The sequence below is a fragment of the Lissotriton vulgaris genome, chromosome 3_1 (genome assembly GCF_964263255.1).
Source record: "Lissotriton vulgaris chromosome 3_1, aLisVul1.2, whole genome shotgun sequence".
Classification (NCBI taxonomy): Eukaryota; Metazoa; Chordata; class Amphibia; order Caudata; family Salamandridae; genus Lissotriton; species Lissotriton vulgaris.
In genome coordinates, this window is record NC_141689.1 from 1,104,344,888 (window position 1) to 1,104,371,343 (window position 26,456).

At 46.2% G+C, this 26,456-nt stretch overlaps 1 protein-coding gene across 2 annotated transcripts in view; it reads right to left on the reverse strand.

The window, feature by feature from the left end:
* LOC147727492 (alcohol dehydrogenase 1A-like) overlaps positions 1–26,456 on the reverse strand; it is a 382,065-nt gene that overhangs the window by 88,685 nt on the left and 266,924 nt on the right. For both annotated transcript variants that reach the window (XM_086961569.1, XM_086961570.1), the window contains one exon: positions 8,138–8,273. In XM_086961569.1, the coding sequence (XP_086817695.1) occupies positions 8,138–8,273 (136 nt within the window). The remainder of the gene's footprint in view (positions 1–8,137; positions 8,274–26,456) is intronic.

The window sequence follows — 26,456 nt, forward strand, 5'->3', positions numbered from 1 at the left end:
TCGCTGTTCACACAGCCCTTACAGATAAGGAATCAGCCATTGAGGTAGTTTTTTGAACTATTTGTATAACGCATTGCACTGATGGGGTTGCATGCGGTTGAGATACCACGTCTGGGCTTTTCCATATATTTTTATTTACCGTTGATCTAACACAGTTAGACCCTGCTCATGTATTAATTAGCATAAGAATTTTTGAATGATACACTACAGATTTTCATGTTGTACTCACCCTGTATATGTCACCGAAATTTCAAAATAAACATGGGTGTCTTTCCACGTCCTTTTGTGAACACTCGGTAGGTTTAAACTCAATAGTACTGTTGGGACTACATAATATTTATTAGGTAATGACAAAATGGGTTGAACTTTCGCTCTATACTTGTTTTTAGAATCACTCGTGGGTTCCTGATCTTTTGTTGTTCTTTACATTTTTTTGGGTATGAGGATTTGTCACATTCACTAGGGCACACTGACCAGAAACTACTCGTTGTAGTATTTGTATTTTAGGTCACTTGTTTTTCTGTATCTTTCCAGCCCTGAAGAGTTATGGTGTTGAGATTTGTATAGACCCATAACGAAACACGTGTCGGCTGGCTGTGAATTTCCATTCTGTGACGATCCAATAAAAGGAGATATACATCACAAACACCTACGTTGGACCTTTGTTTACTGTGAACCATACAGAGTAGCACTCTACTTGCTTGAACCTATCTGTGTGCGCGGGACTGTGTTTCCGTGTCAATCTATACACTGTAGGCAAGTAAAACAGTGCAAATGGATAGCATAGTGCAATTAGAATATTTGCAAATTACGCCAGGGTTTGCAAATATCGCAACACAAACATGTAATAGTGCAAATTGCATGAAAATGTGCAAAACAAGCCACGACTGTGTAAAACCTGCAATATTGTAAGTCCCAATGTCTGCCTGGTACGCACTGTGCGGTTAACACATAAATCCACATAGTACATATTTAATATAATCATAGTAATGCTACATACATAATAGATGCCATCTGTGACTATTGCCAATTCTTCTATCAACAGGAAGCAGTAGTGATCTACTTTCCTGAAGTTGTTAGTTAAAAGCAATAATATGTACTAAAATTGCTCATTAATACCAGATTATTATGCAATGTTCTCACCTAATAATGTCTATAATTACATATACATTTATTATAGGGTTGGGATAACATTTTGTACTTCTCCTAGTGAGGTATCCCACCCTGGTAACCATACAAGTGTTGAATAATTCTATGATAAGATGTGCCAGACAAATAATTGGTTAAACACTTTCTGGTCACTATAGCCTATAAAGCATAGTAAATAAAGACTGATCTCAGTTTCAAATAGCTACTGCTGATTTCTACGGCATTTGGTGTCCCTTGCCACATTATGCCTAGCCGAATGGGTTGAATATCGGTATGTATTAAGAAGCAAGAAAATTTAGCCCCTGTGGGCGACATAAGATGCAGTCACAGCAATGTGTCCAATCTGCCCTTAAAATTGGTCACTAAAAAAGTGTATGTAAATACCTGGATAAAAGGAAGGAGTAGTGTGCAAGTGGGTTATAAGGACCATCCCATGTGTAATAAGTGTAAAATATCTCAAGAAAACTTTTTCTCGCGTACAGCCATACAGAGATTAGATCTTAAAAAAGAGGGCTACTAAGACCAGAGCAAATAATAGATACATAAACTATGGACCCTGACCTCTTAAAAAGAATAGTTCATAAGCAGGTGTACATGTCCTCACTTGAGTTTAATCCATTGGGTGTCTAACAATCAAACTCAAAGATTATCTTGTTTCGAGTTTTCTGAGCTGGGCCTCACGGTCACCCCCTCGGCACAGTTGTGGAACCATATCCACTACAAAGAAACTCAAGAATTCCAGACTGCTCCCATGTTTCATCTTAAAGTGCCTAGCAACTGGACAGGCCTCGTTATTGTTGCTAATGGCCCACAGGTGCTGGAGTATACGTTTGTGAACCTGCAATTTGGTACTACCAACAGATTGCAGGCCACACGTGCACTCCAGCACATACACTGCAAACTCGGATTTGCATGTCAATTTCCTAGTTATGGGCACTGGTACATCACTAAAAGAAGTGATGTATGACGTTTTATTCCTGCCCAATTTGCCTGCTTTGCATTTGCCTGCTTTGCAAGAAGCAAACTTGATGAAGCCTTTGGTGGTTTGCAACCACAAACTGTTGGTGCAAACCTCCTGGGCTACTCTTCACGAGCTTGTCGCTCATAGAGCGTGCTCTTTGGAATCTGATTACAGGGGATTTAGGTATTGTACCACCAATGAATGGATCACCCAGTACAATTGGGAAGTTCTTATGTATGATACTGCGCAATTGTTTGTGCTGCCTACTGTATGCTGTTATCAATCTGGGTTGATCCGATGTTAAGACTGGTGTAACAGGCAGTGTTGCAGGATTCTGGCCTAGTGCTGACATACAAGGTATCAGGTTGGCTTTGTTGATAGCTCTGTCTACCATGTTGGTCGAATAGCCCCTGGCTAAAAATCTGGCCTTGCTTTTCAGTTGAGCCTGTATACACTCATAGTCTGTACTACAGATGCGTCTGATGTGCAGCATCCCCCCATTAGGGATGCTGCGGATCAGATGATCCGGGTAGTGGCTAGCGGCATGTAGAACAGTATTTCCTGCTGTACTCTTGCGGTGTAATCTGGTCTCCAGTTTCCTATCCTCGATGTAAACTTCTACATCTAAGAAATTCACTGAAACCCTGCTCATGTGGCTTGTGAATTTGAGATTCAGATTGTTCACATTGATCTCCTCAATAAACCTGCTAGCTACCAATTCAGAGCCTCTCCAGAGGATCAATAGGTCATCTATGTAGCGATACCATGCAACAATGTGGTTGGTCATAGTGTGGTTAAACTTGGTTCTGAGGACTTGCTCCTCCCACAGCCCCATATGCAGACAAGCGTTGCTGGGGGAGAACCATTGCCACACCCCACATCTGTTGGAAAACTTGACTCTGAAATAGAAAGTAGTTATTAAAAATTAGCATCTTATTGTGATTCAACATATGGGCAGGTTTAGTCCGCAAGTAATGTTCCACTGCACGTACCCCATCCAGATGGTTTATACTTGTGTACAGAGCAGCTACATCAAGAGTTATTAGCAGGAAATCATCTTGCCAATTTATTGTTCGAATTTTCCTCAAAAAATCCCCTGTGTCCTGCAAATAAGAAGGTAGACTCTTGACATGTTCTTGGAGAAAGAAATCAATATACCTTGAGGTATTCTCCAAGATACTGTTTTTGGGGGAAATGATAGGTCTTCCAGGTGGTTTGTCGGGATCCTTGTGCAATTTTGGGATTAGATACAAGTCGGGAATAACGGGGTGATTAGTCTTCAAAAATTATTTGAACTTGTCGCTACTAATCAACCCCACACTCTTCCAAGATAACAATTTGGAGTTGAAATTGTTCCAGGCTGATTTCACCATCGGCCAATCACACCGTCTATAGCATTGGCGGTCGCTAAGATGTTCCATAGCCTCCTCCATGTACATAGACCTTGGCCAGAGGACAATGTTGCCCCCTTTGGCGGATTGACATATCACCACATTGTTGTTACTCTGTAATCGTTGCATTAAACACCCATAGCTGTTGTTCTGGTTGCGTTTTTTATGTTGAGTCTGCAAGGTGACAGTATGCAATATCTTGATTTGTGCTGTCACCATTTCATTAAACACATCGATGTTATCATGCATTAAAATAGGATTGAATGTGCATTTAGGTTTAAACCTAGTGAGTCCTTGTACATTCAATCTTGGCTGCACAGTGATATCAGAAGCCATCCCATCAGTGCTACCTTCCCTGTGCAAATCCTGTAAATCACAAATCAATTCATATTCGCCAACAGTGACAATAGAGCTGGATGCGGCTATTGGTTCTTGTACCACACGAGTCTTGTTCTTATTAAGCAAGTGAAATTTCCTCAGTTTTAGTTTGCGAGTGTACTTGAACAGATCTATTCGGGTATGAGCATAAGTGAAATTGTTGGGTGGAGAGTGTGATAGGCCTAGGGATAATGTTCTCATTTCATTTGGGCTTAGATGCATTTCAATTAGGTTGATTATAGAGAGAGATTCGCTAGTAGGATCATTCATCTGCGCTTCCATTTCCTCTGGGGTTTTTTTGTTGTGAAGTGGTTTGCCTGCTCTGTCTGATTTTATAGCATTTTCTGCGTTCCCTGCGTTTGACATTGGATCTCTGTCTTGTTTCTGATTGGGGGCGCGTGGTCTTAAAGTTTGCCTGCGATCCTGTCTAAAGCAGTCCACCTCTTGAGCCAGTGAGAACTTTATAAACCCCAATCGGGAATTTGAGGTAGCTTGTTTACTGTCCGATTCACTACCCGGGACTGAACTTAAATCAGACATGGAGGTTGACGACTGAGCTGCTCCACTTGTACCAGATATCATTGGCTGCAGTTGCGTTGTTAGCTTTGCTTGTTTTATAGAAACATTTTTTTGCAAAAGTAAAAATGCGTCCATTCTGGTAGTCTAGCTTGTCTCTCTGGAACTTGAAAGCTTTGCGCTTTTTGATGATGTCCTCCTCGTTTGCTAATCTCAAATGCATTGCTTCCTGATAATTTTTCTCTAGGTCAGCCTCTCCCATTTTAGCAATCTGCTCATTCAATTCAGTTATTTTAAGTTTGAAAGCGGCTCTATCGCTTTCTGCATACTTCACAAGTATTCTCAACAAACGGCAAGAGGAATCTAAGTTGCATTCGGCCCATTTGGATAGCATAGTGGGGTCTGGATTCTTGTATACATATATATATATATATAATTTCTTTCTTGCTAATGCACCTTACTATATTTTATATTACTACTGTTTTTATTCTCATGATGGTTTTATAACCAACTAAAAAGCCTCCCATCGCAGTCTGAATGGAATTTTTAACTGCCATGTCGAAAAAGCAATAGAACACCCTTGATGATCCCTCAACTCCCCTTTTGTTACATATAAGTCACCACTAAGGTGGGCCCAAGGTAGCCCAAAAGGCAGGGCACTTTGTAATTGTAAGGTTGGGCATGTAGTTTCAAGTTTTACATGTCCTGGTACTGAAAGGCTCCTAAATTCGTTTTTCACTAGTGAGAAATAACCCTCTCATAGGATAACATTGGAGATTCCTTATTACATTTAATAAGCTGTAATTTCTAATTGAGAGTCGGTCCCTATATCATGGAAGGCGTCTTTTGAATTGTAATGAAGAACCCTATTTAATGGTAAAGTCGGGTTTTTGATTACAATTTTGAACATGCCACTTTTAGAAAGTTGACCTTTTTCTGTCGTTGGCCCTTGGTTCTTGCACCCTGTCTTGGGTCACATGACAGGGTGTAACTGACAGTCAGACTTTATGAATTCCTCCCAGACAGTCACACAATACAGGGACTGGATGTGCCTGAATGGGTCATGTGCTGGCAGGATAGGTGGGGACGGAGCTGAGCACAGCCCCACCTGCACCCGAATAGGGAGTACTCTGTCTTCACACGAAGCACCTATCACCTTCACATTGTCCCTGCAGCCAGCTTGGAGACAGGGCAAGAGAGTCAGGAGATTCCATTCACTTCAAAATTACTGTCTAGAAACCATCCAAAAGGACGGCATCAGGGTGTAAAAAGAAGATCTCAGACATCCACTCTTCAGTACACTTCTGGACCTGTGGATACTCTGCCAAGAAGAAGAACTGTTGTGAAGCTTAAAGAATTGTCACGCTGTTGGACTGCTGAACGTCTGCTGCCTTGTTGAATTGATGTCTTTCTGCCCTGCAGCCGCCTTGCCTAGGGAAAAAGGACTGGACTTGCAACTTGAACCAAGGACCAAAAGACCGACACCAAAGGGCTAGTTTGCTAGTTACCTGATCTGAGACTCATTGACACAAAAGGCTCACTTCACCTTAGACCCACACTTGAACCCAGCCTGAAGGAGTCCTGACCACCAAGTGATGTCTCACCAATCCTGGACGCTTGGAAGTGGTGCTTAGGGTGACCAGATAGCCAAAACTCAAAAGAGGCTAAATGTTGCTCTGAGATCCAGGAGGACACCGGGACCAACCTGCTCACCTATCCGCTTGAGGTGCATTGCAAGCCGGATTGACTTTGCGGCTTTCTCCGCCACATTCTTTCCACAGCAGCAAATCCATTTCAGCAGAACTTCGTCAAAGCGGTATTTGGTCTAATAGAACTGTCTTCGGCTACAGCTCTCTGCCTAATCCTGCTAGAGCGCTTTGACTTCCATTTCAGAGACTGAGTCCAAACGTAGAAATCTTCACCGCGGCTTCGACCCAAGGCTATCCAATGACAATTAGCTCTCCACGGACACCTCATGCAGCCTTGCCCCACTGAACTTCTCAGAACATTTTTATCAGAAAGTCTGAAAGTAAGCGCTGACCAGGCCCATTCCACTCTGTATAGCCAAACAGCGCTCCATCGCGGTCAGCCATATTTTTCGAATCTGACTCAGTCTCATGCGACTAGATGTCCATGGTTGGCACTTTGATCTTTTAGGTGCTTGTTTGCACTAAAAACCTTAAAATCCATTACTCCAGTTCTACTGATGGAATTGTTGTCATTTTGGTGTCCAATAATTTGTTTAAAATTATTCTATTTTTCTAAATTGGTGTGGAATTTGTCTTGTGTTGTGTTTCTACTTTATAACTATTTGTGTACTGCATAAATACATTACAAATCGACTCTAAGCTAAGCCTGACAGATTTTTGTGCTAAGCTACCCAGAGTTAATGACAGGTTAATTTAGAGCCTTTTCATGGTTCACCTTCGAAGGAATTGTGGCTGTTGCTTGACCAAGGCTCCCACCCCTGTCAACCAACAACCCAATTTCTCACTATCAGAGAGAGAGAAAGATTGAGATAGAGAGAGGTGGATAGAAAGAAAGATATAGATAGATAGATAGATAGATAGATAGATAGATAGATAGATAGATAGATAGATAGATAGATAGATAGATAGATAGATAGATAGATAGATAGATAGATAGATAGATAATGTATGTGATATAGTGCACTGTAATGTAATGCCAGGTTGTAGTTTGTGTTGTAATGGTAAATGTCCATGTGGTGAATGAGAAAAAAATCTGTTGCAATACTCCTCATAATTGAGCATGCAGGATAAGTGTGATACATAGTGTAGATGCTCATTGTGGGACTGTATGCGAGATAAGGGCATTATCACAAAATATTTTCCACTGCCAAAACAGAGGCAGCAATGCTTTTAGAAACCAGTGATAAGCATATGGAAGCCAGGCGTGTGTTTTCAGACCATCAAGTGGTCAGTATCTATATGTCCAATCAACGCACAATAGTTTAACGATGGAGGTGACATTTAAGGAAAGTGTGTTCCAGGGAGCAAAGACCCCTAGCAAGGCACTCGCTTGGCTACCTTGCTATCCTTGAGGACCATAACTGTCTGTAAACTTATTGTATGGTGAACTCGTACGACTTCTTTGTGTATAGGCTTGAAAGAATTACATGGATTAAATTTTACTAATTACCAACAGTGTATCTCCCTTATTTATTTTCATTAAAAATGGCTGTGAGCAGATATATCGAGGCCTAAATATCTGGTGGGGTGGTTTAGTGTCCCAGAGCATTGGACAAGGTTTCTGGACCACCTTGTGGCAAAGAGTTTTAAGGTACGTTGTTCATATAGAAACCGCAATTTTGATGTTACTAAATCGAACAAGCCCTTGTAACAACTGGATATCTAATTTTTAGGCAAAGGAGGAATGTTGCTCCTTTTACAAAAAATCAAAATCCCTATTGGAAACGTAAAAGAGTTCTGCCTTTGGTTTCAGCACTTGGCCACTATTTTTTGCACCTCACAAACACTAACTCGGTGAACAACCAAGGAGAAATTAGGGTATCCTAGTGTCTTTCCAGTTCCTTATAACCTTTAACAAAATTTGAGACAAAGGCCATCAGCAAATGTTTACCATCTAAAAAGTCTTGCCAATAAGGGATATTGGATTTGTGACAAGAAAGGGGCCATTTACAGTGTTAAAATTGGAGAAGAAAAAAAATCACAAAGTTCCATACACTGTATAAATTTGCTATGCATTGGAAAATACAAAATACCTCCAAAGATGCTCCCTTTCCATGTGCGACCTGTGAAGAGCAGCAGAGGACTGAAAGAGAGCTGTGCTGCTGAGGGGGCTTCTCCGACTATCACACTTACTCCATAGCCCAAGTGACAAGCTTCTAGGGCAGCTTTCTAAGCAGAAAAGAAGAAAGTGGAAGAACATTGGCACGAAGATTCAATAAGCATCGTAGTGACTACAGCACTTTATTTAAATGTTAAAGCACATCTTAAGAAAAAAATTGCAATAGGTAAAAAGACAAGGTTAAACTCAGCCAAATGTAATGATTGCTGACATGCATGATATTTCTAGACCAAGTTGATGATACAGAACATGCGATTTACTCTGTTTATATCCAATGGAATGGCCAGCAGCAGCACAGACACACAGCTAATATAAATCTGACAACTTTACAGCACCAAAAAGATGCACTTTAGCCTGTCATTATCTACCAGAGGCATTCAGAGCAGAGGCTCTACAACTTCAACTAGAAAAAGCCTAGATCCGTTATTCCCTGGGATGATAAAGGATTGTAGACCACTAACTAGGGTTATAGTGGTTGTTAAAGGCCCCATATTAGTTATAGTCCCAAGCCACATGCAACAGCTTATAATGAGAACAAAGGCCTTTAACAAACGGTATAGCCCGAGGCATAAGTGCTATATAGCTAATACAACGACCCACCCATGTTGGTAAGATGCTTTAAAATAAACAGAGAGTAAAAAAAAGATAAGCATAGACTGTTTAGTACAAGAAAGACTATACACGCCATTATTGGGTATGAGCCCCTTCAGTGTCTTCAATGGAGCCCTCACATTTCAGTGTTCTACTATAGCAATATAGACATTCTGTCTTGGTCTATACCAACCATTATTGGCCTTCGAATCAAGTTATAGGCCTGAGTCATGGCATGAGGAAAAATATTGTAAAATAAATATTAATTTAGTAAAAGACTAAAATAGCAGTGTTGGAGTACAAATCTATGTAACCCATGATGTCTCCTTTGTTATTCCTTTGCCCTTAACTGAGCTTCAACATTTCAATACACTAGTAGTCTAAAGAGACTAAACACCTCTCCCAATATTATACAAAGACATTTGGTTAGGGGTTACAGACAAGTGCAAAACTGAAAAGAAAGGAATTAAGTGATGGATTTGTGAACAACTTTGGTAAAAGGTCAAGGATAAAAATGGACACAACAGTGTTGTTTACTTTTTGCCTAGAACTGCTATTGCCCTCTTGATCTCTAAATATCCCATAATAAACAATTCTCTTCATCAAGCTACCAGTCTTGGATTGGAAAATGAATCCTCAGAACCGGCTACCATCCGCAGTTAAAATCCATCCAGGCCCCACAGTCATCAAGACATATTTCAAAACGACATTTAATGCTACTGAAACCACAATAGGTGTGCAACCAAGAAAAACGAATGTAAGCCTTCTAAGTCAACCTTCTTGTAATGTTCTCCGGTGGGGTAGCGGTATAGCTTACCCAAGCCCGGAGAGTACGCCTTGGCGCTGGCGTATAACACCATGCATGGATATATAATAAAGAGGCGTGGCCCCAGGGAGTCAGTCGGGATAATGCGATAGAACCCAGCACTCGCGTAGCGTCCTTATTGCAGCAGCCGCAGCGCATGTGATATACCCTGCCAGGCGGCCCTTTTACACTAATCAAGCTATTGACCTAATCAAGCAAAGACCGAAACAAATGTTAAAAAGTACAATTCAAAGCTTGCATTCCAGGCTGGCATGAAAAACGTCAATTGAAATGTCAAAATAAATTAGCTTGAGGAGTGTGAAGAGTAGGTTATGACAGAGAAAAATGATAGTCCAACGGGGCATGGCCAAGCGGTCCAAAATGGTGGACACGTCTTAGCCCGGCTCCCGTAGCCCCACCAAAATCCTACCACATCCTGCCGGCCAGTCTTAATTACGAGCCTTACCTCACAGCTTTTTGGTAATCTGACACCCAGGGACTGGACTGGGCCCTCCTGTGACTGAAGATTGCTGCCGCGGGTCTAGAGCACTGAGTCTATGGTGGCAGGAGGCGCGGCCGGTGCGGCCGGCGGGAGTTGCATCCTACCGTCCGAGTGAAGTGCGAACCCTGAACTGATCCTCGGCTGCCTACTGGACCTCTGCCCATCGAGGCCTTGTTGTGCTGGTGCCTCGGTGTTGAAGATGCTGCCCTGGGCCCACCTCCGCGGTGCCCCTGCGGCCGGCTGGCTAACCTGCTGCATGACCTGTCCAGGGCGACGAGGGGGCAGGCCGCGACAGAGTGTTGGGCGGCCTGATCTGCAAGCGGCGACCCTCTCGGCCACCTAAAGGAGTGGGGCTGTCAGTGGCCCACGCTCGTTGTTGAAGATGCAGCGGCCAGCCTGCAGGGAGATACACTTGGCTCTGGTCCTACAGGAGCGGCCCTTCGACAACGGAGATGAGTCAGGTGAGGAGCGCGGGCAGCCCTGCTCATCAGTGAAATCAGGGCGGTAGCGAGACGAGAGGACACACCAGCCTCATACAGTTCAACATCCCTGGGAGGCATATCATAAGAGACTTTCCCACACAAGCCACATTCTACCATATTAGATGCAACTGTGCTCGAGTGTATGCATGCTAAACCGATGCGAAATAAACAGAGCCATTTATATCGAAGGAGGCTTAATCTATTGGGAAACGTCCATTAGACAGACCCCCTAGGATATAGCGGCATGGATTAGCAAATTTAGCGGCACAAAAATAGAAATTTAGCGGCACAAATATGAAAATTTAGCGGCAATTTTGCGGCATTTTATTTGGCCATTTTTCCTACAACAAACACAGATATCTTCGTTTTTTTAGTTATTTAACAACATGAAGCTATTTATATTTGTTTTATTTACAATGTAGACACTTTGTTTCCCTCGAAAAGCAAGACTTCCTCTCCGGCAGAACACAGAACATCCGCCTTCTGCTCCGAAGCCCCCAAGATCATCTGCGGCATACCATAGGGCTCATTCCTCAGCCCTACGCTGTTTAACATCTACATGGCACCACTCGCCCACGTCGCCCGACTGCACGACCTCAACATCATCTCCTACGTCGATGACACCCAGCTGATCCTCTCCCTCGCCAAGGACCCCCACACCGCCAAAACCAACCTACACGAAGGAATGAAGGCCATCTCCGAATGGATGAGGAACAGTCGACTGAAGCTGAACTCGGACAAGACGGAGGTCCTCATCCTCGGATCCACTCCGTCGGCCGGGGACCACTCCGAGCATCCTGAGGCTCCAGGGTTTCCCTCACTAGTCTGGTGCTGATATGGTGTAGTCTCCCAGGGCGAAGGCACCTAAGAGCACTCCTCCAGGCAGGCAAACAATGGAATCTGCGGAGTGGCAAACCCGGCTGAGCAGCCGGGCTCGCAACCAATGTCTGGCATCAAGAGTGGGCATTGCAGCATCCGGGAGAAAAAGACGGAGGAAGTACGGAGTGACCCCTGACCAGAGAACCCCCGCCGGAGATCGAAGGCCAAGGCTGAGGGGACCGGCGAAGCAGGGTCAAGAGACGCAGCCATGACACACAGCCCCCCCCCCCTCCAGACAGCGTGGGAGGAGGAAGAGGCTCGTAGCGCCAGCGACGATCCAGCGGGGCAAGACAGCAGTAGAGGCAAGGTGAGGCAGATATCTAAGTGGGGTTTAAGCGCGTACTGCAGGGATGGCGAGTGAGTCTTAGACTTGGCTGTGAATCCCTCAATATGCAAGGATGAATGGCTGCGCTGTAAGAAAAAAATAAATAAATAGGAGACATTACGGCTTGTGTTAAGAGCGGGGCGCTGGATCCCAAGCCCCTTCTCCCCGGAGCCGGACAGGGTGTGAAATTTCATAGTTGTGGCTGGAGCTGGCATGGAGTGCTCGGAAATGCCTCGGGCCAGCCCGCATTGTTTAGAGATGCAAGAACCAAAGAAAGGGCTCAATAGCGTGGAGAGTGAGTAGCTCTCAAGCAGGGCATAGATCGGAGATTAGCAGAATGCCAAAAGGGTAAATAATGATAAGCCCTTAAAAGTACAGTTAACATATCTCTCAATGCTCCTCCTGCAGAAAATTCCGGCCGGTAATTGCTAGCGTCTAGGATGCAATTATATTGGGTCGCATTAAATAAGGAGAATTAAATTCATCCGATTTTGTACAACTGCAGGTTGAACCTCGGGGCTGCAGAGCACGGTATTCTTATTTCATGTGTTACGCTTTTAAGAAAATAAGGCATCTATTTTAATGTTGGAGCCGGGAGATGCACATTTTTTAAAAGAAGGGGGGTGGGTGAGGACAGCTCCTGCATGTCCGATCCCATCAAAGCCCTGGATGGAGAAGGAGGAGGGGAAGGGGGGCAGTGGCAATGCTTGACTCATAAAAGCCTCTTTAAGCCTAACAAACGCTTTCAAATCTACCCTGAGGGCGTTTACGTGTTTGCGTAGATTCTCTGAAGTTTGTGCGTCCGGCTGCCATTGAGGTATGGGCTCAGCGCTGGGGGTTTGAGACATCTCTCAGCCATTTAAAGGAGTTTCTGCTCCATTTGTGCCATTGCATCCTACACTGCTTTATGGATGAAAGCATCCATCGTATCACAGAACAACCCTTCCATATATGAGCCTTCAGACTCGACCAACTCACTTTTGAGGGCAATATAGGGCTGCTGAGAGCCCCGTGAAGTATATTATAGCTACTTATTATTGGTACATTGGCCCACTGCCAAACAGGGTTAAGGCCTCCCCAGGACATCAGATGACCGTATTTAAATGATCAGGGCTGAGGCTTCGTTATCGCCGGGGTCGGTGTCCTGCACAGTCCATTAGGCGCACACTGTTGTGGGAGAAGAGTCTCTTATACAGACCCCTTAGGAGAGGGGCATTCTGACTCCAGCGGTTGGGCCATACAATCAGACACTCCTCAGCCGAATGCCCTTTGACGGTCGGCAGAAAGCCCCGAAAAGCGCACTGGCCACAGAGACGGGAGAGCGTGCTTGTCAAGATACACGCTATGTAGGAGGCGTGCAACCTCTGGTGCCTGGAAGACCGATGTGCTCCTGCCCAGACGCCTCTCCTGAGGCGCAATGTATATTAAGCAGTAGCTGCAGAGCAACATCAGCAACCCCCCAGGATATAGCGGCTTTTGTAAAAAATGCCGCGTAATTTCTACAAAAGTGCCTATTTCACGGGCACTTTTGTAAAAATCGCGGCATTTTTACAAAAGTGCCGATTTCGCGGCAAACCGAGAAATCACAAAATCCTGGAGGGTCTGATTAGAGGATGGGTGCAGTCTTGCCAGCGGATGTGGCTAGGCCAGGTCCTGGTGGGGTTTTAGGGTAAGACAGCCCCATAGCGCACGGCCCCCTCAGTGTGTGCCTTGTGAATCTTGTGCACCCAGCATAGACCACAACGATCCTGAGCTATATAGTAGGGTCCTATAGCCCCGCTTCCTTCACCGCCAACAATCGCTAAACAGCAGCCATGTCTAAAGGCCAGACGGCAGGTCATGCCACGAAGCAAAGTACAATAGACAAATACGCGGGTGGCGGCTCTGTAGCCCCTAGCGACACCTCCCCTACATCACCTGATAATACAGCAATCCTAGCGCCCATAACACAATCAAGAAACATGTTGGATGCTAATATTGGCACGGTCGGAGCAGATGTCATGCTGCTTAGACAAGATCTCTGAAATGTCGTGGAACGCTTAAGCCAAGCTGAACATAGAATATCGTGGGCTGATGACGCCATCGCCGCACTTCAAGGGAAAGTCAGCACCCTAGAAAAACTCATTCGGGGCTAGCCACATGGTTGTAGACGCAGAAGGGAGAGCCCGACGCAACAACCTGCGCTCCGTGGGATTTCCAGAGGGATGCGAAGGCTCAGACATGTGCGCATTCCTTGGCCTATGGCTCAAATCCTGGATCCCTACCGGTAATCTGTCCCCTTGCTTCATTCTGGAAAATGCTCACCAAGCGCTTGCGGCCAAGCCACCCACAGGCGCTCACCCCCATCCCGTCAATGTGCAGATCCCCAACTACCATGACTGTGACATCATCCTGAGGCAAACTCGCAGGCAAAAGTCCCCTACTTTCAAATCTCATCCGATAATGATCCTACCGGACTACACCAAGCTAGTACAACAACAAAGACAGTCATTCACTGCTGCCTAATCGCGTCTGCGCGAACTACAAATTCCTTATATGCTGCTTTTCCCGGCCAGTCTCAGAGTCAGCTATAAAAATAGTACCGTGTTTTTTGACACCTCCGAAGAGGTCCTCCAATGGACAGACAAGCGTTATTCAGCCAGACCTCATACCCCGCCACTGCGTGACTCAGAATCCTCCTCAGGAGATCCATGCCTACATCAGAACAATTCCCCAAAAGACAAACAATGACATCAGTCTAGGTCATCCTGGCGCTCAAGATCCTGTGGCGATAAACAAGATGGGCCTCAGAAGAATGACTCATAAATTCTAACAAGTTCTCGTTCCTGTTCATACAGTTAAGAATGTTGAGAATCACCTATCCCAATGCTTTCCACCCGGCAATAACATGGACTATTATGTCCAACATGTTTTTTTTACAGGTCCCTGAACATTCAATTCAATAGGGATGGGACCTTTGGGGAATCATTGGACTGTCTCAGCTCTTGCCCCCGTTTGGGGTGGGAACTGTTTACTGCCCACAGCAGATACTTCAGTTTTCTTTTAGGTATTGGGGAGGGATAGGGAGTGGGGGTTTGGGAAGGAAGTTCCAGTAACAACGGTTTTTAGTTGCAGTAGCTCAATTGCGCCTCCGACATGTCATTTTCTCCTGATACTTGCACGTTTTGTCCTTAAATCTTTCCAACATCCAACGATGACCAGTCAAACATATCTGGTCCGCCAGAAGCAATAAAGATAGTTTCCTGGAATATGCGTGGCCTCCTAGACAAGATCAAGCGAGGTGCATTTCTAAAAATGCAAAACACCTAGGGGTAGACATTCTGCTCTTACAAGAGACTCATTTAATGGGTACTCACACCCCTTGTCTTGCCTGCTTTGACTTCACGCAAGTCTTTCATTCAGGCTTCACGAAAGGATCAAGGGGGGGATCACCATACTAATACGCTGTAGTATTCCGTACATACACACGCAGACATGATGGGCAGATACCTACTCATTCATGGTATGATTAGTGGAGAACCTACTGTCCTGGCCAGCATATACGCACCCCCGCCGCTTAGTCAAGTATTCACTGAACTCATCGATGCTACCTGGGTATCTCTGCCTGATGTACTGACACTCTGACACTGGTAGGTGGGGACTGGAACAATGTCATCTACCCCACATGCCACAGACACTGCCCTACAGCTGCACACAACACATCAAGGGAGTCTCGGTTGGGGCCACTGGTGCAGGCATTGTAATGAGTAGATTAATGGAGAACCCTCCACCCCGCAGACAAAAGCTATACATACTTTTCAACGGTCCATGGGTCTTTCTCCAGATTGGACTATATTTTTATTCCAAAAGAATATGCTCACAGAGTGGTCACAACGGAGATCTTACCCAGGGCTCTATCGGATCACTCCCTGATTGTGCTACAGGTACAGATGGGCCCAGAGTGACCCCCGTTTAACTGGCGACTGTCGCCATGGCATCTTCATAATCCTGCCTATAAAACTAACCTTCATAAAACCCTGCTAGACCACTTTGCTTTGAACAAAGAGTTGGCAACTTCTGCCATTATACTATGGGAAGCAATAAAACCCACCATCTGGGGGTTTGACATTAGCCACAGCACTGCCGTCAAACGTCAGAAAAAAAGAACCCTAATACAACTCATGGCTCAGAACCTTGAATCAGAGCAGCAAGATCAGGAACCAAACTGCAACAGTGCCCACAGGCAATTGATAACCTTATGGAGAAGGTACAAAAGCATCCTACTAGTGGAGGCCAAACATGTTTGGAAGGCCCCGCAAAGCAGAATATACCAATGGGGGGACAAATCTGGGAAATGATTACATAGGCTTTGTCAAGACGCCCACAAACCGATAGACCTCCCTCTTATTAAATCAACAATGGGTGAGATGATCACCAACCCCACACTAATTGCCAAGACCTTTACAAATGTTACCATTCCCTATACACTAAATGCGAAGTCCTATCAGAGTACTAGGTAGAGGACTTCTTCCACGATATCCCACCTAAGCCACTATCGGATGAGGCACAACATTCCCTCGAAGTCCTATCACACTTAAGGAATTCACCTCGGCAGCCTCGGAAATCGCATCTAGCAAATCACTAGGACCCAACGGGTTCCAAAGTGAGTTTTTTAAAACCATTTGCATCCATTCTAGGGCCACATTATCTCACGGCTATTGATGAAGCCCTTCAGAATAAACTCCTGCCATTAGATTAGAGGCATGCCAAAATCGCAGTTTTCCTCAAAGCTGGACCCCCCCCCATATCTCTGTACATCCTACCGGCCAATATATCTCCTAAATATTAAAGCCAAACTACTCGCAAAGGTACTGGCGAATAGACTGATCCCACTTCTTAAAAACTTGAACCACCCAGACCAGGCTGGCTTCATGCAGCAAACAGAGACCCACCCCCCCCCCCACAATATCCATAGATTTCAAAATGTGATAGTGGTCATTGATCGTCTAGATAGACCAGCCGCCTTACTCCTGGTCTACATGGATAAGGATTTTGACCCAGTCAGTTGGACGTATATGTATGTACTAATGAGACATCTAAACATAGGTCTTTGATCAAACTATTATATACAAATCTTATGTGATGCACTCTACCGCGGCGTCAAATGGAGCCAGGAAATATCTGACCGTATAGCACTATATGCAGATGATAGCCTCTATTTCCTGACCGATCCCCACGGAACAGGTCCACAGTATACTTCAAGTTACGCGCTTATTTGGTGAAACAATCTGCCTCTACATGAATATCTCTAAATCAAAAAACTGGCCAATTAGAGAGTCTCTAGGGAGCCATCGATGGACAGAAAGGCTGGCATCCGTAACTCACAGATTCACCTACCTAGGCGCCTACCTATCAGATCGTCAAACTATCTCCTGGGGGGAAAACCCAAAGGTCATGACAGCTAAGGTAAAAGCAGAGATGAAGACATGGTCCTCACTCCCCTTGTCACTGTATAGCAGATCATCCATCTTCAAGATGGTTTTCCTGCCAAAATGATTGTAGCAGCTGCAATCTTACCCCTACCCAATCCCCATGACCTGGTTCCGTCAACTGAATGCAGGATTAGGACAATTCCTGTGAGGTAGAAACACAGCTAGGGTAGCACTACGCACATGTACACAATCCACATATTATGGGGGTATAGCTACTGACGACATAGAGTCCTACTATACGGCTACACAACTACAGATCCTGAACGAATGGTGGTATGGATCCCTGGACGAACCAACATATAAGGTGGAATGGTGGATCTTGGGGAACCTTCCTTACACTCATTTCTCTGCAGCGCATCGATCCTAAGGGCCTCACCCCTGCCACACGAGTTGTGATTATCGGCTAGTGGGGACCCTCACTCGTGAGACCCCGCTGTGGTGCAATCGCTTACTCTCACAGGTAGTAGACCTTAAGGGGTTCAGTGGCTGGGATCACATTGGAATATCAACCCTAGGTGACGTCATGAGGGTAACAGCCTTGAAATTCTTTCAGGACCTCCAAAAAGAGTGTTCAATGCCCCAACCCCAATTTTACAAATTCCTACAACTACGGCATGCCCTACATCCCCATATTAGGGATTTAACTGCCTTGCTAGAATTCAGCCCATTAGAATTTTGGCATGGGTTGCTTAATTGCCTATATGCGGTATTGACATGGGACATTCCCAGAACCCCAAAACTCATACTCCTACACTGCTCAGAAGGAATCGGGGGCAATCAGTACAAAAGACACCTACTGATTCTTAGGCCTCACACTCTCTAAAAGGGACATCACCAGAAATTAGAAGGTAGACCCTCCACCTTGTGTTTAGGTACGGAAAAAGGGCATTGATTACATTATGAAACTAGAGCAGCCAATCTTAATAGCCCCGGCTGCCCTCAGAAACACATCAAAATATGGGGCAGATGGGCTACATACAGGAACATCCCCACAGAGACACTCAATACATCGGATGGTCAGCTAGACAACGAGTTAGTAACATTTCAGTAGGAACGGCAAGTTAATGAAGACACCATATCACTTATACTAGAGTCGCGAATAACAAAGACAACAGCACATACGATAAGGGGTATTGTTCAATACATAAAGTTTTTCTCTTGCCTTTTAATTATGTTTGTACTACAAATATATGCGAACTATTGAAGACTGAGAATCCTTGTTGAAAATTCCTATTCTGCTATGTATGACACATCACTTGAATATACTGTTTTGACTATGATGAAACCAATCAAATTTGTTTTTAAAATAAATGACAGTACAACTCCAAATGCATCAACAAAGCAACCTACGGTCAAATGTAGTTGTTTACAATGTTATTTTAGTGCCTTCGTGAATAACTGAACCGATTTTGAAACGCAATGGATAGAGCAAACAGCAAAAATAAATTAATTCATAATACGGACACAGTCATAGGGTTGCAGAGTTACATTTAAGATGCAGAAAAAGTTGATTTTCCATGGCAGGGTTTCAACTAGCTCTGTGAGTGTGTGATGTTGGATGATGAAATTGCCAATCTTTTGTTGAGGACAGTGACCTTCATTGCTGTGCCTTTGTGAGTAGTGCGTGCTGTCGTGTGGCATGGAAGAAAAGTTGTATGAGAAGCGCCTCAAATTTTTCCTCTAGTTGATATAGGAGTGACCAGACTAATACATAGCTGGCGTTATTATTGAGCCTGTATGACAGCCAGTTTATGAGTCTTCTATTTCTACTATGTGGAGTTTCTAGCCAGGTTTGTGAATGGATGTAGGTATAACAGCCTAGATGCTGGGTTTTTGCCACGGTAGGTGGGGTCTTGATGGTGACACCCTAAATATAATGTAGCGGATGTTGAAGAATTTGATGCTTTGCTTTCCTATTCAGAACAGTGTGAACACTTTGTGGTGATATTTTTGGAAGTTTGCAATGAAGGAAGCTGTCACATGAACAACTGCTTTCAGGGCGGTCAAAGAAGTGGGAAATATCTGTGTGGAATAAAGTACGAACTCCCCTGTACAAGATGAAGAGGCCCTTGGTTGGTTAATACTGAACTCTTCTTAAGAAGTTTAGATGTATCTTTGCAGCTGTGCCCCGTGCAGGTAGGAGCTATAGGGCCGGGTTGGGGTGGGTAGCGAGTATTTGACAGACAACCACAAGGGAAAATTACATAAATAATTATATTTCCCTCCTCGTCGTCTGTCGAAATCCTCCCCCACCTGGCCCTACCGACCCACCGCTCTTACCTGTACGGACCGCAGCTGTTTTTTATTGCTGGAAAGAGGAAAGAGGGGTCTGATAAAGAGGCCAGGATTCTATGTAGAATCTAAGTGATTTGAAGCAGAATGGCACAGATGGGGGTGATCCTCTGGAGATACCTCTCACAAAGACATTTTTGCGAAAAAGAGTTCTTTCGCATTTGAGAGTTGGATAAACTTTGTGGTATGTAGAGGATATCTTAGATTTGCTTGGAGCAGGACTCAGCATACCTGTCACACTTGGGGCATAACTCACTCAGAGAAAAACAAACAAAAGTCCATACTGGGTCCTGTGCTCACTGCTGTGTCACAAAAGTCCAGCTGTGACTCACTGAGGAGGTCTAACAATTCCTAAACCAGTCTGTGGTTGCTTGTGGTCTTGTGTAGAAGGGACCTGGCCTAGCAGCATGGGATAAACTTTTCCTACTAAAGTAGGCAAGAGTATACGTTGCAAAGGGTTGTTCGCTGTCTGGAGTGATGTAGAGGGCAAAGGATAGACTTGAATATGGCCAGGGTGATTGCCAAAGGCTGAGATTAAAGGGAATAATGTAAGCAATCCACCTAGCACTTTTTTTTTGTAAAGGTACCCTAAATGTGAAGATATGCCTAGACGTAGGTGCCTTGCTTGCTGAATAATAGAGTTCAAGACACAGCTAAACTTACCTGCAGCTCGCCGAACGACGCCAAAGCTTGCCAGGCTCTACAGCCCACGCCGCCACCGCCGAGAGTCACCTTCCTTGCAGATTGGACGCGCCGCCGCTCCGGGACTTCGAATCCCGGCAGCCTACGCGGCGGCGCGCGTTGGTGACACCGCGAGGGCGCCAGGGGAGGCGCACAAAAGCGCCGCAGGACCGGCGGAGCACCGGGGACACAGCTAAACTTACCTGCAGCTCGCCGAACGACGCCAAAACTTGCCAGGCTCTACAGCCCACGCCGCCACCGCCGAGAGTCACCTTCCTTGCAGATTGGACGCGCCGCCGCTCCGGGACTTCGAATCCCGGCAGCCTACGCGGCGGCGCGCGTTGGTGACACCGCGAGGGCGCCAGGGGAGGCGCACAAAAGCGCCGCAGGACCAGCTTCGCGGGACGCGAGCGGGACGCCCGGGGCGAAGCCCGGGCAAAGGGCGGGCCCTCTGTGGCCCTCAGAGGTCAACAGTGGTCGGGGGGGCCACCCCTCTAACATCTCCCCGAAAAGGTGAGCCACCAAACTGGTTAATACAATGGCTGATTGCACTGTTATAAGCAATAATGTTGACATTCTTTCTCAGGACTCAGAGTCCCCTGTATCATTGATAACGTCTTTTGAGACACTGATAGATACCGCGTTCAATGAGATTGTTGAGACTGAAAGGAGATTCTCTATGGGTTCAATGAGTATCAACCAAACACATGTCTTGAGCGGTTTAAACGGCAATACCCATATAAACCCTGAAGTTATCATGGTAAAATCCTCACATCCTGCTGTTGATGTGCCAATTGTCCTAGACGACGAAAACACTGTCACATACATAGCCCCAGATGTAGCTCTCGACCCTGCCTCGGTATCAACATCTACAGAGGCTACCACTAAGGTATCTGAGAAAGCAGTAGCCAAGAGAAAAAGGGGCCCTGCCAAATTAACCCACAACAAAAGGAAGCAGCCACTAAGCAGTATAAATCAACCAACCCCACAAAGTATGTGGAATAGGGGGAAGAAACAGAAGCTGATTCAGCACACTGCATCTACGCAGGGACAACCGCATCTGGGTGACGTCGTCGTTATAAATAACGACGATCCAAACTTTATATCTATTTCCACCCAGACTGAATTCCCCAACGTAAACGACAAAAATAGTTACCACTCCAAATCTGAGGGGAACCTTATTGAGACTATTGCAGATACTATTTTTAAAAATCTTGAAGGTCAAATGATCAAACAATTTAATAATATTTTTAAAAGACTTGACAAACTGGAAAACCTAATTAAAAATGAGGATGCCAAGAGAAAAGGCACAGCGAACTTGGACAAAATGAGAGTAGAACGTCTGCTAAAAGATCTGGAATCCACCGCCCGTGTCCTTACTAGCAATGACCATGGCACTAACAGGGTTGTGGAACAACAGGCTGTCATAAATCCAACACCGTCTGTTGCACCCGCGGTGATTAAAAGCAAATGCACAAGAGGCAGTAACCCGCCTGACTCTCTAATTAATACCCCCTTGCCTTCACGTAACGTTACATGTGGTCCTGCCACCTCGACCAAATCTTCTGCCTCTGCTATCGCTGCAAACGGAACATTAACTGATAATAATAAGAGTAACACAGCGATACAGACCACCACAGCACAGAAGGTCCCCGCCAACTCCAGCCAGCGCTACAGTAAGACCTCGCATGAAGACACCAGGCCTGTAAAACATCAAGGCCCTGCCCTACACCTTCCACCGGAGGCATGTCCTTATGTTTTAGTTCTGGCTGGTATTCCACCTCTTAGGGAAGGTCAAGGTGAATCGTGGGTTTGTGACGGCGGGACCAGGAATGGGAAGCAAACGTGTTTTTGTAGCAGTGGTGTTTATTCTAGACAGCAGATCATCAGTACATTTCTTTCGTAATAATGTCTTTCTGGGGGACCTGCTTCGGTCCTGTCGGCTCCTCCTGCGAGCTCCCTCCTCTTTCTTCCTGACGGGGCTCCTCCTCCTACTGCTGGGCTCCTCTGGAGGCTCCGTATTGCACACCCTCGCCGGCCACCAAGAAGTAAACAGAAGAGAGGACACAGTCAGCGATTATGGCCGCTGTCTTAGAGTGTAAAAGGGAAGGGCGTGGGGGTGAAGTGCTAGTTTACAAACAGTGCTCGACTATGTAGGGAAAGTGCTCAGTGCCGGATCGTGTTATCTTACTGCTAACAGGGCGAGTTTTTAAGTGATTCTTCTACCCTTCCTCCTCCACCACCCCAGGACCCTGGCACGTACCTCAGCTAGCCGTACACCTCCTGGCGCACGGCTGGGCGGATCGTGGGGTTGGCCTCCTGGCTTCACAGCTCCCGTCTCGTCTTTCTCCGTTCCAGTTGACGCTGTCTCCTGTTTCGGACGGTCCGTTTCCTGCGTGGCTCCTTCAGGCTCTCGTCCTTCCCGTACGTCCTCTTCACTAATCCACCTCGTGCAGCCTCTCCAGCCCGCTTCCGTAAATCCGCTTGATCCGCCGTCCTGATCCGCTCCGCTCCGCCAACACTCTCCTTCGCTCCTCTCCGCCTCGCTGCTTCCCGCCACTCCGCTCTCCTGCACTCTGTCCGCTCTGTTGTGATCGCCTTTTTGAACGTCCGCAGGCTCCTCCCCCTCCATCAGGTCCGTCGTCCACTTAAAGGGACCCCATCCTTCTTCTTCCTCCTCATCACAGCTGTACCGTTCTGTCGGTGTCCAACCAAGGGGAAGGTGAGCCTGTGGAGACAAGAGGGGGGGGTCGCATATCGTTAAAGGAGGCGCCCCTGTAGGGCGAGAACCCGTGCCCTTGCTACACACCTCCCCCCCTGAACACTTCCGCTCGGGAAGTGGATTGCGGGACAGAAAGTCCGCCCCGGTATTGTCAACCCCTCGCTTGTGGCATATTGTGAATACGAATGGTTGTAGAGCGAGGAACCACCTCATGACCCTCGCGTTGGACGATCTATTGCGAACCATCCAGAGAAGGGGTGCATGGTCTGTGTACAACCGGAACCGACGTCCCTCCAGATAATAGGCCAGCTTGTCCACGGCCCACCTTATGGCCAAGCACTCCTTCTCAACAGTAGGGTATTTGAGTTCACGGGGAAACAATTTCCTGCTGATAAACAAGATCGGATGGTCGCAACCGTCCGGACTCGCTTGTGACAATACCGCACCTATGCCGTAGTCGGAGGCATCGGTATGTAGAGAAAAGGGCCGCGAGAAGTCCGGAGAAGTGAGTACTGGGGCCGAGGTTATCGCTCTTTTCAGTGAAACAAATGCGTTCAACATGGCAGGTGAGGGATTCTTCAGGTCGCATAATTTCACCCTGGTCTGTAGGGCATCCGTGAGCGGGGACGCTAAGTCCGCGAATCCCGGGATAAAGCGTCGGTAATAACCGATGAGGCCCAAAAACGCTCTTAGTTCTCTTTTGTTTTGAGGAAAAGGGGTTTCCATGATGGCTCTGACCTTTTCGATTTGTGGCTCTATCATACCATGACCGAGTACATAACCCAGGTATTTGACCTTGTGAAACCCTATCCTGGATTTCTTGGAGTTAATTTTCAACCCGGCCATGGTAAGGGTTTCGAATACCCTATTCAGATGGGCCAGATGCGTGTTCCAATCCGGGCTGAAGACGACTATGTCATCCAGGTATGCGGATGTGAATGATGACAGGTTTTTCAGTACAGTGTTCATCAATCTTTGAAAGGTCGCGGGGGCCCCATGGAGTCCGAAGGGTAGGACTGTGAATTCGTATCTCCCGTTGACGGTAGTGAATGCTGTCTTATGTCTGTCCTCCTCTTTCAATGGCACCTGCCAATACCCTTTTGTGAGATCTATTGTGCTTATGTACTTTGCTTCTCCCAATTTCTCAATCAGTTCATCTATTCGTGGAATGGGGTATGCGTCGAAAGTGGAGATTTCGTTTAGGGCCCGGAAATCCATACAAAACCTCTTTGATCCATCGGGCTTTGGGATTAGTACTATAGGACTGGACCACTCGCTGTGGGAAGGTCTTATCACGCCGAGCTTCAACATCTCCTCCACTTCCTGCTGTATGCCCTTCCTCCGAGCCTCAGGAATCCTATAGGGTTTGATCTTCACTATCCGCCCGGGGATGGTGTTGATGCAGTGTTCTGCCAGGCGGGTTTTTCCCGGTATGTCTGAGAAGACATGTGAATGTTTTTGTAGAGTCACTTCTAACTCTTTCCTCTCGGTTTCAGTCAAGTCCTCGTTGATCACTAGACTCTGCATGGTGTTGAGTGGGTTAGGACAATCAGGTTTTGTCAAGTGAACCTCCGCCGGGGGTTTACCTAGCCATTTCTTTAGAATGTTTATGTGATACACTTGAGTGGAATGTGCACGTATTTTCAGTTTGTAGCTGGTGTTCCCAATGGTTTCAATGACTTTGTAGGGCCCACTCCACTCGGCTTTGAATTTGTGCGTTGATGACGGCAATAAAACCAGGGCCCAATCCCCCACTGAGAGTCTTCTCCATCTCTTTCCTTTGTCGTAGGCTGTCTTTTGTCTGATTTGACTTTTTTCTAAATTGGCGAAGGCCAAGTCCCGTAATTTGCCCAATTTAGACTTAAGATTTCGGGCATACTCGAGGGTGTTCAACACATCGTCGTGGGTTTCCTTTTCCCATGCCTCCTTAGTCATATCTAGGAGGGACCTCGGTTGCCGACCGTATAATAGCTCAAAAGATGAGAAGCCCAGGCTACTTTGCTTTTGTCCCCGAATCACATACAGTGCCAGGGGAAGAATCTGGTCCCACTCAGACCCATTCACCTCTAACATCTTGCGAAGAGTGGTTTTCAATGTACGGTTATATCGTTCAACCAAGCCATCAGTTTGAGGGTGATATACGGCTGTTCTTATCTGGTGTATGTTGAGCAGGTTACACACTTCCTTCATGAGTCTTGAAACAAAGGGGGTCCCTTGATCGGTTAGGATCTCTTTTGGGAATCCTACCCGGGAAAACAACTCCAACATCCTGACGGCCACGTTCTTGGTGGTAGTCGTAGTCAGCGGGAAGGCCTCTGGAAAACGGGTGGAATAATCCACGAGGACCAGGACGTATTGGTAGCCCTTCCTGGTCTTTGGGAGAGGGCCAATGAGGTCCATCCCTACTCTTTCGAAGGGCACTCCGATGATTGGAAGGGGTTGTAGGGGAACAGCAGGGGGACGAGTCATGTTGCGTTTTTGGCATATGTCGCACTCCTGGCAGTATACCATTGCATCTTTGTATATTCCTGGCCAGTAGAAGCATTGTAACAAGTTCTGGGTCGTTTTTTCCGCACCAGTATGTCCTGCCACTAAATGTGAATGTGAATAGAATAACACTTGGTCCCTGAAGGCCAAAGGAACTAGCAATTGTTCGGGGTCACCTTCCTTCCCCTGTCTGTAGAGCAGATCATTCTTGATGTACAGGCGGGGATACGTGATGGGGAGTTGGTCTTGTGTCTGGTGGGCCCTCTCCCATGCATTCATTAAAGTTGCATCATTCGATTGGGCGAATTGAAAACTCCTGTCTAAAACCCAAGGTTCAGAGGACACCAGGGCAGGCGAGGGGACCTGTTTTGTCGAGGGGTGTTCGCTCAGAGGAGAGGGATGTAGGCTCTGCTTGAACATCTCAAGAAAGGCAGGGTTGTCCGTTCCGATTATCAAGTCCTCGGGGAGTGATGACAAGACACCCACCTTGACTCTAGAGGGACGGCCATTCTGGGGTACCAAGGGGATCACGGCTACTGGATATGTCTTTACGTCCCCATGGACACATCTTATGTACACCGATTCTCGGGGAACAATCTGATGGGGATGTACATGTTGTGCTTGGACTACGGACTGTCTACATCCTGAGTCAAGAAGCGCCTTTACAGGATGGTCGTTAATACTGATACTCACTCTGTAAGCTTGTCCCATCTCGGCCGAGTATAGTACAGTCCGGGGCAGGTAGCCGACCTCCATGGGTTCCTCCTCTTGTTTTCTGCGCGGACAGTGTCTAGCGATGTGCCCCCAGGTTCCACAGTCGAAGCACTGGGGTCCGCTGTGAGGCAGTGCTTCAGGTTTCCACATTCTGGGCCTCCCCTGTTCCGGCACTCGTGTGGACCTCCTATCGGGTTTAATCACTGGTTTTTGTTTGTCTGACTCCAGCAAATAGGGAGTCCTCTGTGGAGCTCTTGCAAAGGTATTGGCCATCTCGACAGC